Raw genomic sequence first — 17977 nt, 5'->3', positions numbered from 1 at the left:
TGAAGAGGTCAAGCTGATTTCTCTCATATTTTAGGAAAAGAACCACACTGAGCTGAAAAATTGTATGCCAAGTTTCTGCCTGAAGCAAATTTTTACAATCAAATTAAAAACCTTTGAGACTAAGAGTTTGTAATGGAAATACTAACACAGCCTTAACCATGGCCGCACTAGCAGGCACTGCAATAATATTAGGAAAGCTCTCCCTGCCCACAATCTAAACTAAATAAAAAAGATGCCATTTTCGAACATATACCCCAGGCTAGCAAATAACAATGATTTAATGTACTTGCCCTGTGGTAATACAGTACCACTGCAAACCTCTGAGCCAATTTTTCTTTTCTTTTCTTTATTTTTTCTTTTCAAACATATATGCCCCATAGGGAAAGGATTGCAATTTAGCTCTTATTTGTGGATATATCGCTTTCATTTCAACAATTCTTGAAAGCCTTCCTGCTGTCACATGCTACTGTATGTGAGCACCCAACTGAATAAAGACCCACCAGGCTTTTTCAGGAGTTTATTCACAGGTTTGGCTTTGCTTACTGTAGTATGCACCACATTTAAATTAGATGAGGGCTATTGTAAAGCAATAACATTGTCAATGACTGGAATCTCACTTTCCCCTCTAACAGTCTGAAGCAAATTAATGTATTGGTTGTTCATTAACAAGTAAACAGTTTCTGCTACAATGTCAAGGAAAAAAAGAATGTGTTCATTAATATGAACAATCTTCATCTACAAAGATGATTTACACAATGCATGTAATGAGATAGCTTTCCCCTAACTAGTACACTACCAAACTGAAAAGCTGATTCTTAGGATTTTCTTGAAATTACAATATTGTTTGTTTACCAATAAGAAAGACAGTCTCAGTCACCTATGCCACCATTGTAAGCTCTATAATAAGTACTTAAAAAAAGAGCGATTTCTGGAATCACTTGTGGAATTAATAAAATTGGTAACTACAGACTTACACTGCATCAATGATACATATTATTCCTGTGATAACTTGAGCTAAAAATAAGATTAATTTGGTTATAGAAATTCCTTAAACAACAACACTTAAATTATTTCAAACTTGAATTTTTTCAAGAATTTTCTGAAAAAATCAGCAAACACTGGCTAAAAAAAGCAAAGCAGTTTGGATACACCAATGTAATCAGCATGCCTAGTGCTTTTCTGTTAACCCTCTGAGTAGAACCATAGTATTCTGGATTTTTTGTACATTAATGCTGTGAAAATTATAACTCACCGAAATACTAATTTATATGTCATGACTTAATAAATCATGTTCTAAATATGTCTGTGCTAGGCACCTCATCCCATAAGTGATTAATCCATCCTAGAATTTTAATTATCTGTTAGAGAAACCAGTCTCTAGCACCTGTATGGGAAGCTTAGATTACTGCCCTATATTAGATGCTTAACTCAGACAGATACATCTAGATGAGACAATTCCCAGCTCACTACCTTTTAGCTAATCCTGCGCTAGCCCATACTACATTTTCATTTTCACATCAAAGTTTGCTTACTGCATGTAAGCTCACTAGAATATCCCACTTAGGTTAGAGTCCACGTAATCCCTGCTTATATTTAATTGAGAGGAATTAAGCTGGAAGTGACCCTGTTCTACTTTCCTGCTGATACTAAGATCAGGCTGTCAGGCATCTCCAGAGAGCAAACATTAGATGACCTGAGTCACCCTTCGGAAGTGCTCATCTCCATCTCCTCGGTGATAGATGGTGCCTACCACAACTGCCATCCATCTCTGCTAGCTAAAACAATTGTTGTCACATTTAGCAGCAATACCAGCCAATGATTCAAAAGAGAAATGAGGAAAGAAGTCAGAAGGACTGGTCTGTATTACAGTAAAATGACCATGGTGTGCTCTCCCAGATTTTCACATTAGAAATTGTCTATTATGCTTGATTTCTTTTTTTCATTGGTGTTTGAAATATTTATAGGGCCACATACTCTGTCTTCACTCACCCCCAAGAATTCAGAGGTTAGACTAAAAAAATGGCAGTCACTGCCAAACAAGCCTAAACCATTATAACTTTGATGAAACCATAAGTATATACACATATATGTGGATATATTAAAGTATATATCTATGGGTATATGGATGTATTTTAAATTATCATTGGAAACTCTTTTGAAACAGTTCAAATATTCGGATACCTTTCCTTGAAACCTAAAATAGGATATCAGCAATTTGAAACCCAGTCTCTCACAAACCTAAAAATAACTTAAAGAAATATTTTTGTAGTTATGTTCATAAAACATGAACCAACAATCAGAAACATAAGACGTTGGGGATGAGTAGGATTTTCAGGATCTAAGATTATTTTTACATACATTTTAAGTAATACAAGATGGTCTAAGATGAAGGAGCCAAACATCTTACTTTAATGATAACCCTGTATTCCAAAGCAAAGAAAATGTAATAGGAAAATCCCAGATGGGTTTTTGAATAATATTTCTCATGCATAAGGTGAAATATATTTTTTTTTCTTCCAACTTCCCTCTCTAATTAAGAAGAATGAACACTGGCCTTTGCTTTAAGACTGCCAAATTTTCACAATTGTCAAGGAGCATGTGGTATTAATGGACACTTTTTATTACCACATGTATGTCTTACATTTACATGGCTGAGCTGTATCTCTTCTAAAGGGAATGCTGTAATAAAATGTGGGAAGGGCAGTGCTGGTCAAACTTGTGCCAGATTCTGACCTACTGTAAATTAGGATAGGTAAGTGGCAAGGAAGGCTTTATCTTGACTGAGGTTTTGATCCTATGGAAAAAAACATCCTTGTCCCATCCAAACGTTACGAATGTACAACCATTAATATGACAGTGGTTGCTCCCTATCTACTGAGCATCTTTTCTCCATGAGTCGAGGGCTGGATGGTTATAGAAGGATCTGACACACAGATACAACCCTTTCCCAAAACCTAAAATCTGAGAACTTTGGTATGGTAGTTCCTTTGTCCCTTCACCTCCTGCCCCAAAGGAGTTCTCTTATTTGTTTCACTTGCTTTAAAATGTTGTTACTCAGGCTCCAGACAGAGTAACTGGGGCCTTACACAAGCCTTCTGTCCACAGACATGCATTCAGAGATCAGTCTCCTGATGGCTTAGGTGAATTTCTAGTAAACTCATAATCTGAAATTGGTGTCTGATGTAAGCTTCTACCAGCAGTTCCTTCTACAGTCAATGGAGTGAGACCAATAGGCTAATCAAAGCATGAGTCCTGCCTAAAATGTGTTCCCATATCAGGTGAGATGGATCAAACCTGGAATGCTTATTTCTCTGTATTACCCAGAAAGTCTGGAGAATTAGTTTCTACTAAATATCTCACTTCTAGATCATCAGTATGAGGTGGATTAAATATATATATATATGGAATACTTATACCACTTGTGTGAAGATCCACAAGATTAAATTCCCGTGTTTAAAGTCTTCAGAGCTTTCAATACATAAATTTTCACGTCTGAGGCAATGAAAGATTCACTCCATAGGATGGAGAAACAGAATTCCAATGTTTCTTGAGCTACAGTTCAACTGATACTTCCATCTAGAAGTGCAAAGAGCTTTACACTAGCCCCCACCAGCTGCAGGTATACATTGAGTGCCACAACTGCTCATACGGACAGTTCTGTGAACAAACACCACTCAGAATGGGAACGAGACTGTGGGCAACTTGCCCTGCTCCTGAAAAATTTATTTATACTTCCCAGGAAGCTGAGAATATCTGCATGCCATTTTGGGTAGTATATTGATACTTCTGGCTGTATAACAGGAAAGAAAAAGCAAGGAAGGAAGGAAGGAAGAAAGAATAAAGGCAAGATAAAGGGCAAGGTTGAGGAGGAGATAGAAAGAGAGAAAGAGAGAGAGGAAACCATGTGACTTTTAAAAAGACACTGTGAGAAAACTTTAACTTTAGAGGAGAAAACTTCCATTTTATATGAGCAATAAGAGAAACTATAAATTTTACAATGTTTTTTATTTTAGAACATGATTTTGAAAGTTGTTTCTTTCATTCAAGTGAAATTCTGAGCCATCTTTTTCTTTTTTTTCAGATTATCACATCTGGAGCAAAAGTCTACCCACTGTAATATTCCTGTGGAAGCCAACTTATGATAATGATCAAATAAAAAGCTATAATGTTGTCTTGAGGTTTTAACAAACCAGTAATATATATATATATACTCTGTGTAAATGCCCATTTTATTAAATATTACAAATAAAACTGGTGAATCATTTTTAGTTTCTCCATTCTAAAGACAAAACTTCTGCTAATTCTGTTTAGGCTTTACATATATATTAAATTACTTGTATTTTCCCCAATTTAGAAATACTCTAGCTATTTAAAGGGTGATGCTCATCAGTGTTAATCTTTTTAAATGGCTCTGCCAGAATAACCAGGTCATGCTGAGAGGATGCCTGTGCATTCCTGAATGTGATGCAAAGGAACCAGGAACTTCTCAACTATATCATTACATACTATTACATGGCAGAACATGTCCTCAAGCAATTTCCCCAAACTCAACATTATCATTAGCAGCAAACTATATGGAAGCAATCTTTTGTGGCCACCATCATGTCATCTTCTGTAAACCATGAGAATGACCTAAACTGAATCTCCCATTTAGCCCTGCATTATATCCTCCAATAACAGTCACTCCGTGTGGAAATACAATACAGGTTTGGAATGAGCTGCTGCAGAAGATACCATTTGTTTAATTTTATTTTCATTTTTAAGCCTATATTTATAATTCCTAAGCAATAGTACATTTGATATATTTTTGGCCAGAAACAGGCAAGGAACTTCAGGATACTATAAAAGATATGTGCGTATAAAAGCAAAAAAGCCAGAATAAAACCCTAATATGGGTTGTCAAGATTTAAGGTGATCATTTACTCAGAGGGTTAACATGTGCTAAAATTACATACTGCAGTTCCTAGCTCCACTGATGAAAACATTCACTGCTTCTATCTTTAAATAAAAAAGCAAAATAGCCTTAACCCTTTGAGGATCTTATTAGCAGCAAGTTGCAATCTAAACAGAGAACAAGTATTTCAATCAATTAGGGAATTATTCTTACAAAGATTCTGTGAGCACCCTTTTGTGTTCCCCCATCCCAGCTTTTATTGCTGGATAGATCAGCTGTATCCACTCCACACAGACCTGAAGTAGTTTCAGGGTCTCAAAGGGTTAAAGCCAAGGCTTTTGAGAAAAAGTGTTTTATTAAAAGGGTGAGTTAGGTGAGCGAACAGTCTCGGAGGAGCTTGGTGAATAGTCTTCCGATTCGGAGTTGAGTTCGGGTGGAGCTTGCTGAGCCTTATAACGTCCCCTCACATCCTGGTTGCGTCTTCGTCGGAAAACCTGCCTCTCCTTATCAAGAGCGGTGGTCTGGCAGGGGCATAAAATAAGAATAAATGAAATTAGGCTGTGTGTGAAATGCAAAGATAATGAAAACCATGAGGTTTTATGTGGCCTGCAAATACCAGGGATAATAAATGTTCAGACCAAATTAAGCCTGCTCTGTCTCAGTCAGGTCTGAAAGGTTGAGCCCACAACATAGCTAAACACTTTAAAAAGTGCATTTCCCAAACCTTAAGAGGTAGCGTGACATCATCAAGCAGATACAGTGCCATATATATGGATGCCATATGTTCTACTTCTGGATGTTATTAATTTCATCCTTTAACAGGATCAAATTTCAAGCAAAATACCAAGTGACCTTCCCCCCATCCTTCTCAAAGTATAAATCTGTTTCTACAGGCAAGGCAGAGATGTACACTTGTCTTTGATTTGACCTAATGAAGGCTGATACACACTCACCCGTGTTCAAGTCAGTGCAATCAGCTAACAAAGATGGATTGTGATGAAGTTGTCAGACAAGAGAGAAAAACAAACACCAAAGGGAGCTAGCCCAGCTCCTTGACACATCATGCTGCTCAATGGATGTTCTTAGGGAGAATGCTGAAGAGCTCTGATGTAAAGACCTGTTCAGCCTGACCACATTGTCTCTTCCTGTTAACCAAGGTCTACTCAATTCAATACTCTGCTAATTTTATCCACATCTAGCTAAGGTATCCAGGAATGGGAAAGAGAAATATTTGCTTGATGGGCATTAATTTTTGATCATTCTGCCATTATTGAGAATGCAATTCTTAGTAAGATGGCTGTAACTTCCAGCCACATTCTTTCTTCTGCTTTTCTGGCACATTTACGAGGTGAAACTTCAACCCAAGTAAGGGTAGTCCTAGTCTGACTATAAGCTTCAAGCACGGTACTGGGTTTTGCTGTCTTCTTGATTATGAGATCTTAGACTGCAGTCCCTGGAATCACTGTAAAATTATAAATTCAACAGGATGGCCTTGATTCAGCAAGAGCACTTTGACACACGGTTAGCTGCTTCTGAAGCAGGGCTGCCCCCTTAAATCCCAACCCACGACTGTTTTGGAAAAAGCAAAATGGGAAAAGGCAGGTGACCAGTAAAATGACTTTCAAAATGCAACTAAGTATCTGATCATGCCACTGAAAAAAGATAACTTTGAGAACTAAATAGGTTTCACTCATAAGGCTTGAAAAATTTGTCCCTATAACAAAAAGGTCTATTTAAAGGAATGCAGCTGAAAGGTTATTCTGTTTCAAAGGATTTATTGTGTTCTCTTAAGATATGCATGACTGATTTCTCTAGAAAATTTACCAGTTACAGTGTGAGCCACACAGGAGAGCAGAGATGTATTTATAGCCAACATATTTTTGAGACTAAAATGAAAACTAAATCCATCATACTGGTGCAGAATAGCATTATAGCAATCCAGGCTTTCAAATAATGCAACCAGCATTCAATAATGATGTAACAGAGACAGAAAGATGGACAGGAGTACAGAAGTATTATAGCAAGTGGATTTAGTTAGGCTATATTGCTGAATGATTTTTTTTGTGTCTAGAAACCATATAGCACTACTTTAAGAGGGTGAAGTGATCCATTTTGATAAGTTCATCCCTTTATTTTAAATAGTAATTGCTACAAAATCCAACACTTTGCATCTGCCAATTTTGTTTGTTTGTTTGTTTACTGCTCTCTTTTGGTTAAGAGTTCTAATTAGTATTTTCAATGCCTTCTATGTTTCTTAGCCTTGAACCAATTCAGTTTTTGATTATTTTTAATGTGAAACAGAAGAATACCTAGATCTTTTACACACAGTGAATATACTGCTTACAGTATGTAATTTTGTGTGAAAATTGAAAAGAATGGCATATATTACTGCTCTATAAAATACAGATTTCCATTTAAAGGATATTTTTTTATGCTTACAGGAAATAAGCATTTATTTAAAGTTTAAACCACATCACATCATCCTGTGGTAATAGATACTCTCCCCTGAGAAATTTAAACATTTCTTGTTGAATACATAAAAATACTTGTATTAAATTGAGAATTTATTTTTAAAACCTACTATATGGGAATGGCAAATGTATATCCAAAACCCAAAGATATTTAAATTTAGATAACTGACACATAAGGGAATGTATAAGAAAATTGGGGTTTTAGGATATTGCTTTTTATAAAGAACAAAGATAAGTAGGTACCAGAACATCTTTTCAAAGATGTTTGTAGAAATAAAACCCAAGATATTATATTTCTATGATTGTTGGAAAAGCTTTAGAGACTCTTCTTTAAATCTATTTGTTTAAATATCTATAAAAGCACTCCCTCAATAGTAAAAGATATTAAGCAAAAACCCCATGACGGTCTCACCTAAACTAGCACCTTATGTTGCTGTAGTTTGTAGGGCCAAATATTTCTGGCTTCCTAACCCTTCAGAAACTTCCTGAGATATTTTGTTACTTTCTTTACATTTTTACCCAGTCTTTGCCCTGGCTTTGATCTAATCAGTCTTTGTAAAGACATATTTCTAGAGTCCAGGGCATTATTGTGGTTATTCTCCTGGGCTGAGAGATATCCAGAGACTTTCTCACCCAAAGAGTTTATTGAATAAAAAGCTACAAAGCCATAGAGAGTCAAAGAGGTCAGTATTTATCTAGTGAGAGCAAAAATACACAGGTCATATTCTTACGTTTGGTGTTTGCCATGTCAAAACTATGAAATGCGGCACTTCTGGCCACAGGATGCTCAGGCCCTGTAGCACTTGCAAGAAAAAGCTCATTTTGCCCAATGTTCCACTGACACTTCCAGTGTGTAATACACTGCTGATGATATTGTGGCTCTGCATTCTGCAAAAATGCTATTTTTCATTTAATGATGTCGCAGTTACTTTTTACCTCGAAAGAATTTCAAAATATGATAGATCCATTATTTAGAACGCAGAGAAGATGGTAAGATAGATACATGAGAGTATTGACTGCATGTGTTTTGTAAAGGTGATTTTCACCTACTGTACTTTCTTGTGCACATGCACATACTCCAAAAATCAGCTTTTTCATTATTATTGATGTTTTTGTAACATCAATAGTAATGAAGGTCTCTTGTATCATTGCCTTGGTTTAACAGATGCGTTCTTTCGCCTGCTGTTCATCTGGCTCGTTCGCCAGTGCCTGAACCAGTCCATCATGGAATTCCAGGGCATTTCTACTTCAAGCTACTCTTTCAAGAAATAATAGGAGGATCTGAAGTGCACTTATGCTTCACAGGGCTGCAAATCCCAGACTTTCATTATCACATTTTGACATTTTATTTTTCCCGGCTCTAGGTTAGAGACTCAGAACTTTGAGCACTATATGAGAGTAATGGCAACAGAAATGTAAAGACAACATTCTTATTTAAGATATGCAGCTGCCCTCCTGCAATCCATATGAGAAAATGTAGGGCTTCTTATCCAGCAGAAGATAAGTGGATTGCCTCTAATAATTTGGTGGTGATGGGTCTGAAGTACTTAATTAAGAACTAATGTATTTTGCATCAACATTTAGTAATCCTGACAGCCAGCACCAAATAGTTACCAAATAGTTACCAAGCCATTCTTGGAAATGCATCTAATTTGTAGTAACAGAGCATTATTTTGAAATCATTGTTTCTGTCATTGACATATTAAGGTGCAGTTAGCATTTCCCCAGGATTTTTCCATAAAGAGTGTCTTCATCCTGATTTCTACCACTTGAAGTTACAGGACTCATGAGCCATCCAAATCTATTTTTCATCTTGGAAAACACTGCACTGTGTATTTATGAACAGATTTTCAAAAACTACAACCACTTTGATATACGTGGTGGATTTGCAATGGGGAGCTTTGCTTATTTTAGCTGTGGGCTGATATTTTCTGTCAGGTCAGTAATTACTGGATTAAAGTAACTGAATTTTATGAAAGTGAGCAGTGACTGTTATTCTTTTCACTTGTCTTAATTTACTGCTGGCCACCAAATATATATTAGTTTCATTAATAAAAGAACATTAATGTGCATTTTGCCTCTTAGTCCATACATTATTCATACCAGCCAGGAGACTAAACTGGGGATGCAGCTGTTCACACATTAATCCAAGAAACCCTTCCCTTTGCTTGCTTTTATTCTGCAGGAGCATACTTGCAATTTGTTAGCAATTTTTGGGAAGCTTTGTTTAGTGTGTGGAATTAGATGAATCTATGTATTGAAACACTGGTATTCCTCCTTCCAGTACATTCTTTTATATCCGCAGTTTTATATACACATTTAAATGCTCACACCTAGATAAGTTTATCTTATTTCCTTAAACTTCTGGCTAGTGACCTTTATATGTTGACAGGTTTCCTTGCTGTAAAAATGACCATTAAGCATTGCTTGTGGCACAAGCCAGGCAGCCCTTCAGTCTCATCTTTTTAAAAATTTAATTTCCATGGGTTTCTCAGGTTTTATATATATATATATATAATATATACGCTATATATATTAATATATATATATATGTGTGTGATTGATTCATGAATCAAGACACTTTCTTGAGAGTGTCTTCAAATTTAGCAATGCACCTCAGTCCAGGAGCAAGATACTCATGGTATTTTTAGTCCCTCAGGCACAAGGTATAACCAAGTCAAGTTACACGGTTATGATTTGGAGACGTGCAAATGACCACATCGAGGGGACAACTTAATCGAGTGGATTTGAACCCAGGCCTCCAAATACAAAAGCTTGATGCTTTAGCACACCATGTAACTTCTGGCATGAAATTTAGCTAAAATGAAAGTAAAAAAGAAAGAAGACCAACTCAATTTGATATATGCTTTGTACAGTATTGGTGAGTGAACAGAAAGACAAGTATTCTATATACATAACTGCTGAATTCATATTGCTGTGTTTAAGTTTGTGTTTACTTTTTGACATCCCTCTTTTTAGAGACACAATTCCTCAGCTGGCTTCAATTACATGTGGAAGAGAGTTAGTGCCAAGTTGTTTGCATGAGTGAATTTTATTTATAGTTTGTAAATCAGTTGTGGGTTTTTTATCCAAATATCAGGAGAAGATATTTAAAATTGTTTTAGGTATCTGCCTTATTTACCAATCTTCAGTTTACAGAGGGTTTTATATTATTAAAAATGGCACTTTACAGATAGCAAGCCTCATTCCTAGCTTCCTTGTCCCATCATCAAGATATCTGGCTGCAACTTTTGACTTGAAAGTGTGTTGTATCCACTTGGGACAGGTGTAAGTAACTCGACAGATGCAAAGTAATGTGAACTAGGAACCAAACACAGAGGATGGAATTATGGGTTTTCAAATGAGCTATTTAGATATATTTTTAACTGTGACAGTGAGAACTATATTTTTAAAATCTATTATTTATGAATTTAATATTGACTAGACTGATAATTTTGTTAAGCACCCAGTGTAACTCATCTCGTTTTCATTCTCATTGTATAGATAGATCATTAATGACTTTTCCATACACTTCCTGGATTTTATTTTGCCCACTTTGCTTTTCTAGAGTGTCTTGGATATATGAAAAATAAGACACTCTAATATTCTATACTAATATATGTACTACTACACACACTGACATTTTCTACTAATTTTCTGTTGGATGCAACCACTCTGGTGCTCCTTTGATATTCTGAATCAGCCCAATCTTCAGGGCTTTAACTGGGACCTCCAAGACTTGTCCCCTACTGACGCTGCTTTGGCCTTTACTGCACTTCTGATTGCAGGGCTGATGTTCCAACAACATTTGGTGGATTGGTTTTAAAACATGTATTAGTCTGGGGTCCAAATGATTTTGCTGATTTGGGCCCTGTGTTTTCCTAGATCCTCATATTCAAGGAACTGTGAAAGATTTTCCAGGCATTATAGCTCATGCCAGCTACAACAACTCCTGCTGTAAGTAAAAAATCACATCACTTCTGCATGTATTATCCCACTGAAAGTGAATAAAAGAAGATGCAAAATATGCTCAGAAAAATTAGGATTTTGAAGGACTTTGAAAACAGAAGTCTTTCTGGCAGAGAAAGGACAAGATTTTCTGGTTGTTGAAGGAGGAAATAGTGCAATTTTGAAATTATTTTAGAAGACTTCTAGAAAATACAGATAAAAACTAAAAGAGGAGTGCAGTAGAAACGAGTAGTTTAATGCTAACAAAGGGAGCATTACATTTTCCTTGAGACATGGCTTCATTTTTCTCTGTACTTGTGAATTCAGATTTATTTTCATGTGCCTGCGATAAATTATTTGTTTATAGACATGAATTGATGAACCTTTTCATATGCTTTGCATCTGCGCTGCTAAAAACTAAACACTTACTATATCAAAATGGTTTTATTTAGATGAAAATGTTGGTCACGACAACAGCTGCATGTTCCTGGGAGATGAGAGAGGCCCAAACACACGGCAGTGCTTGGTCCACTGTACCCCCTCGCAGAGGATTTCCTAATTAAGCATCCACGCCTAGGAGCCCTGATCTCCCAGTTTGCCTTTCCACACTAGGTGCACAGTTTAGAAAACCCTAATTATAAACATTGTTGTTACTGCCCCCAGCTGGAAAACAGAGCAGTTTATGTATGAATAAAAGAGATTATCGCCCATCTGCTCCAGCCCATTATTCAGGGATGTGTCATTTTGTATGCTGATGGCAGCCATTACTAGTGCTTTAGTCAAATGACCTTTTTTTTAATAGCTTTATTTATTTACCAAGTTGCAGACTTAGAGCCTTCCCCCCTACCTCTCCAAAAATGCATATGATTTGTTTTAAAACCTGGGCTATGCAGTTAAACTGAGTCAAGGCCAGTCTGAGATGTTCACTTTTCTCACAGGCTCCTCTTTCTGTTGATCTGCTCCCCCTGAAGCAGCGGTTTTAAAAGATCCAAATATTGTGTATAGCAAATGGAAAGACCTTCATTGCTTGTTTGGGGTTTTTTTTTAATATAAAATAAAAAATGTAAATCAGAGAAAGAGTGTAAACTGACCATGGATAGCAATTAACTTCCAGGAAGACAAAAAAAGCTCATGTGACCTTCCCCACCATTTTACAGACCAGGCATTAAATTTGCAACTCTTCATCAAAGTTCTGCTTGACAGAAAATTCCTCTAATACTATCAAACCCACAGTCACCTAAAGCTGGGCACTCAGGTCCCATTCCCCCTTCTCCAAAACCAAGGAGCATGAAGAAGAAGGCCAAGTGACAAGAGAGATCAGCAGGTTTTGCTCTGCCTTTGCAGGTGACAGTGGGTTTGTAGCCACCACTACAAGTGCATGAGGGTGGAATTAGATGAATTACAGGTACTGCTGCACTCCAGCACTCAGAGTGAGAGTCTTTCTCAATTTTTGCTAGCCAGTGTTCAACTCATGAATAGGATTGATTTCTACTTTTTGCCTGAAAAATAGGCTTATTTTTGGGTTTGGGTTTGTTTCATTTCTCTTTCCCCAGAACATCCATATCAGAAACTACTTAGTCCTCAGTGTGCACTCAGGGAACCGTTAGGTTTTATGGAAAGCGTGCTGCAGCCCGATCCATGCACTTGGTGAAATGATCCAGGGTGGGAGTTTTACTTTACTGGAAACACTAGCAGTGACCATCTCTGCTGTTTTGCTAAGGTGGTTACTTTGCTGAGATTTTACAAATCCCTCACAGACAAGTTCTTAAAGGCAGTGTTAGAAAACATAGGCCCCACAGTAAACTTATAAAATTTCTCCAGTTACCAAAATGTAAGTCTTGTGAGTAATAAGGAAAAAGACAGCAAGTAACCAGTTGATGGAAACTCCAGTACTCTGGATTTATTGAGGAGGTGTGTGGGCCTCTCGTGGGCTATCAGACCTGGAAACCAGCTTGCCCCCACTCCAGAATAAGGCCCTCCCGCCCAGAGCCCCATTTTATCATACAGGTTAAGCCAGCTAACAACACCCCTGGCACAGTTACACAATGAAGAAAAATATATTCAAGAGACTCATGCAATATTAAAAAAAAAATCAAACCAAAATAAATAGTATCAGAAGGGTTTTAAAAAGAAAAGAGAAGGAATGCATTGTTAGAAACACAAGCTTACCAGCACATACAATGCATTGTATTTCAGTGAACTTGGGAGAGTTTCTATGCCCGCGTTATGCAAATGCATTGTTCAATCTAAGGTAAGGATTGTGTTTAGTGGGTTTAAAATGACAGTATATAGCTCCACATCTCGCATGGAAAAGGAGGAAAATATATGCTGAGAGCCTGTTGCTGCTCCATGTATTTTGAAACAGGAGCACAGGGGAAGCAGATGCCTTAACAAGCAGAAGGGAGGGGGAGGGTGCGTACTTCAGCATATCTGTAGATTTTCTATATACACTGTCCTTTTAACTATAGGGGAGATTGATACTGAGCATGTGCAATGAAGAGAAAGCTGGCAATGTGGGTGTGAGGGATGGGTGAAGAAAGGGAATGAGGGGGTGTGGCATCTCAATCAAGATTAAAACGAAACTGATAAAGCAGCATATGGACCGGATAACAAATCAAAAAGCATGTTTATCCACTGAAGGAACTGGTTAATGGAGACTGCCAGCACGTTGCCATGGAAACACTGACTGTTGGCGCTGCACCATCTCATACCTTATCCAATACATTCCTGGTTGTTGGTAGTAGTCCAAAGACCCTGATCTCTTGATGGTAAACCCGTGGTCCAGCTGAGCAGAGAGAAATGGGGCAACTCAGTGGATCGACATTAGGCTAGAGAATTCAGACTCCAGAGCAAGCTGTTCCTTATTTAGTGCATATTTACTCTTTTCACTTTCACTCTTATCTAACATCCTAAAGCTATGTACCACAGAGGAAAAAGGAAAAAAAGAAGTAAAGAAATAAAAGAAAAATATACTAATTCTAAATTTGGTCTTGCCAAATTAGAAGCCAATTTCTTGAAACTAAAATGGAGTTTGCAAATCCGTTAGTTAATGCATAATGCATTCATTTAAAAGTCTGAAATATCTTGTTACCTCCAAAGACAGTAGTGCCCTTTTAAGTTGCACATACCAGTAATAGAATATTATCTTTTGCAATTAAACTGAGAAGTTCAAAAATAATAATTTTTAAAAAATTAAATGCAGTGCAACCATCACGAGGAGCAGGCTAGACAGACTACACAAGGCTTAAATTAGACTGCTTCATAATCATGGAATGTGTAAAGATGAAAAGAATCAGGTTTTGATACCCCATCAATCATGGTAATTCATTTCTAAAAATGCGTTAACCTTGGAGAGTAGGACTACTCAGAGCCATGAATAACATTGTTTATCATTTTAGCTTACACCTCATGCTCAAAAAGATAACAGTACAAAACTATTTGGTTTAAAATTGCACCAATTAAAGTCAAAATGGAAATGAACTTAACATTGTGTCCAGGAAATTGTGCTGGTGGTATTACTTAAGGACTATAGATCTTTCAAGTTTAGTTTATCATTAGCAAAATCATGTGCATAGGAACAAAGAAAATGTGTTCTTTTCCCTAACCCTCCTGTGCTGCACTAACAGATGGTAAAACATAATTTAGCTGAATTAGATAAAATTTTGGGGAAAAAATCTTGACAGAGAAACTCTAACTGCTCTAAAACTGTTGCAATGATTTTAAAATTTTTGCTCTATGAAGGGAAAAGGACATTTTGGGCTTCAATAAGAGTGTGGCATATATTTCCAATACTGATGACAGTTTCTAATTCTAAATTCAGAATAGCAGTTCAACACATTTCCAGGTACCAACCACTTAAAGGGGAGTTAGGAACTAACTGCAAATTTAACTTTTTCTTGATGACTCCCCTGCAACTGTAGAATTTAATAATTTATTCTTTTTTTTTTAACAATGCCTGTTTCATCTTATTTAGAATTATTTAAATCATGTTTCCTGTTTAAAACCATGGGAACCCTGTACCTAGAGTTAAATTTGTGTTGGCTTAACTACACTGGTCTGCTATTGCCATCTACTGGCTTCCTTGTATGCTGCACATAAAACACACAAAAGGGATGTTTTCCTAAAAAGCAGATCAAAAATATTGCCCTAAAATTGAATAGCCAAAAATTTATACAGAGAAAACTAGGAAAGTCGCTCCCTAACAAGAGCTGAAACAATTTTGGTGGTGTGGAGATCCTGCCATGAGAAACCCAACTGTGGAAAATGACCCCAGGACAACACAGACAATAGATATGAAAGGATAGCCAAGACAGAGGTTCAGCTTTAAAACTTTAAGCAAAACTTACAGGCTAGGCTTGGCTTCTCCTCCACACCACCCAAGAAATCCCATGACTAAAAATTCCACTTGGCATGGGTAATTTTTATTTTAAAATCGGCAGAATGCAGGGCAACGACCCACACGCTGCCTGCCATTGCCAGGGTCCCCAACCGAGGACCCTGCGAGCAGAAGGGAGCTGCACCAACTTTCTAAGCAGCTTTTCTCCTTTTCTGTTCTACTTGTTTACTCTGCATCTCCAGCTGGAGTTTACTCCCATTGCCAAGAGAAAGACCTCATACAACCTTAACAGCGGATAAGCATTAATCTTTTTCTCTGTCCTAACAATGGCAAAAGTACAAGCACCAAAGTGATGACATACAGGCTTAGATTTAACACTTCAGACAAGGACATATATTAAACGATGCTTAGTTCATACAAGGAATTACAGCACACCTTTGGACTGCAGAAGCATTCTTAAAAAGTGATTTGCACTCTTGGTCGCTCTAGCCACTGTCACTGAAGCCTAAAGGGTACAGCCACAAGGGTACTGTTTTGTGGCCAAACCAAAACAAGTGGAATTGACACCCTTGAAGAACTGAAGAATAAAATCTACCCCAAAATTTTAAAAAGGCTAGTTAATGTAAGCCTGCTTTTATGCTTTTACTGCAGTACCTTTTATAAACACAATCACAGAACTAAAAAATACTGCTCCTATTGAAAAGCTGTATGAGAAACATGATCCTGCAAATATTTTGGAACATGCTTAACAGTAATGTGGCCATTCTGACACAGACTGAAGGGCACTAGCCCAAATGGTCTCCCACAGAGACCAGTAGTCAACGCCTGTGACAAGAGTTTAAGAACAGGGCAAGTAAAGTGATATTTCTCCTACATAGTCTCTCATCAGCAAGCAGTATTTTTTTGGGACTTGCTAATTCTCTTGCTGTTTTAAAAGCTAGCTCTCCAATTAAAAATTTGCTGGCAAAGCTATTTTGGTTCAGGGGAATTTTTTCCCAACTGACATAGTTACTCTGGCAGAACTTTTAATGATGTATTATTGCATCAACAGAAAAGTCTCTTTGCTTGTATAGTTAATTTTGTTTGAGAAATCATTCTACTACATCAGCAAAGGAACTGCTTTGCTAGGCATGCACATGTTCATTAGGGTAGTTTGTCCAAGCTGATGAATCCTTTCAAATGTGGACAAACTTGAAGTCTGGACACATGCACGAGAAGTAAGATGTCTCTGCCTTGGATAGACGGAGACAACTTTTACTGAGATTATCACATCAATAAAGCAGACATAAGTCTGAACCAAAGGAATCAATGTAATCTGGACATTGCTGAAGGAAGCAGTAGCCACAGAAGTTGTAAAAACACATGTAGTTTCAAACTTCCTTTCAGTCAAGCTGACCAGAGATACATCTTTAGGAATTTAATTTTCATATTGTAGTTTTAATTGGTGCATATGGTAAATATTCCTTGAGATCTTTGAGGTGTTACTTTTTACCACCAGAGAAAACAGGCATATAATATCACATCATACCAATGTGAGGACAAACTAAGAACTAAATACCACATATTAGCAAGCTCTGTACATAAACAGGGTTATAATACTCAAAATAATGATAATATTTATCTTTCTACTATTAAGCTGCAGAAATATAAGCACATATTAACACATTTTCACAAACACAGACACATATGTGTTATATAATATACAGATGGCAATTCTATATATTATATACACAAGCACTCTCTCAAAAAGTATGTAAACATACAGGCAGGCACAAACCCCCAGTATTTTTTTAGCAAATATGGTTAGTGCATGTCCTTAGTGCCAAACAATATGTTACAGCATCTATACATACTTTGAAAGTTCTAAATCTAGAGCAGCCTTTGTTAATACGATTTAATTTTAGCTTATTTGAGATTTCACAGTTAAAGGGAGATTCCCAAACATAAAATTCTGGTGACATGCATGTCAAATGTATATTAAATAGACTACCAAATGCAGAAACAACATTTAGAGACATTGTTGCTCTGCTTTTGGCCTTCTTTTACATATTAAATTATTTTTGTAGAAAACAAAACTAATTTATTCATAAAATGGAAATTATCTAGCATTCTGAAACATTACCAAAACACTAAAGAGGTCTGTATTTCCCTATCTCTTCTAAGTATTCTAAACATTTCTACTTTATAGGCCAAGTTGCAGGATCAATTGTGTCAGAATATAAAGTTTGCCCACAGAGATGATCCCTAAAAACAATCTGTTAATTTTCCATACACTAAAAAACAATAAAAGTCATTAAGAATATAAATAATCATACACATTTTTCCTGA

The 17977-nt window shown here is 36.7% G+C and overlaps 1 protein-coding gene across 4 annotated transcripts in view; it reads right to left on the bottom strand.

Annotated features, from left to right (window-relative positions):
* Positions 1-503: 503 nt before the first annotated feature.
* The window catches only part of DCLK1 (doublecortin like kinase 1), a 230355-nt gene continuing 212881 nt past the window's right edge, over positions 504-17977 (bottom strand). For 2 of the 4 annotated variants that reach the window (XM_030954375.1, XM_030954546.1), the window contains one exon: positions 504-5415. In XM_030954375.1, coding sequence (XP_030810235.1) covers positions 5251-5415 — 165 coding nt within the window. In that variant the 3' untranslated portion in view covers positions 504-5250. Of the gene's footprint in view, positions 5427-14024; positions 14099-17977 lie in introns of all 4 variants that reach the window. The other 2 variants (XM_030954699.1, XM_030954456.1) reach the window with 2 other exon arrangements.

The sequence above is a fragment of the Camarhynchus parvulus genome, chromosome 1, assembly GCF_901933205.1.
Source record: "Camarhynchus parvulus chromosome 1, STF_HiC, whole genome shotgun sequence".
Classification (NCBI taxonomy): Eukaryota; Metazoa; Chordata; class Aves; order Passeriformes; family Thraupidae; genus Camarhynchus; species Camarhynchus parvulus.
The sequence above is the reverse complement of the archived record's forward strand: the minus strand, read 5'-3'. Positions and strand labels throughout refer to the sequence as shown.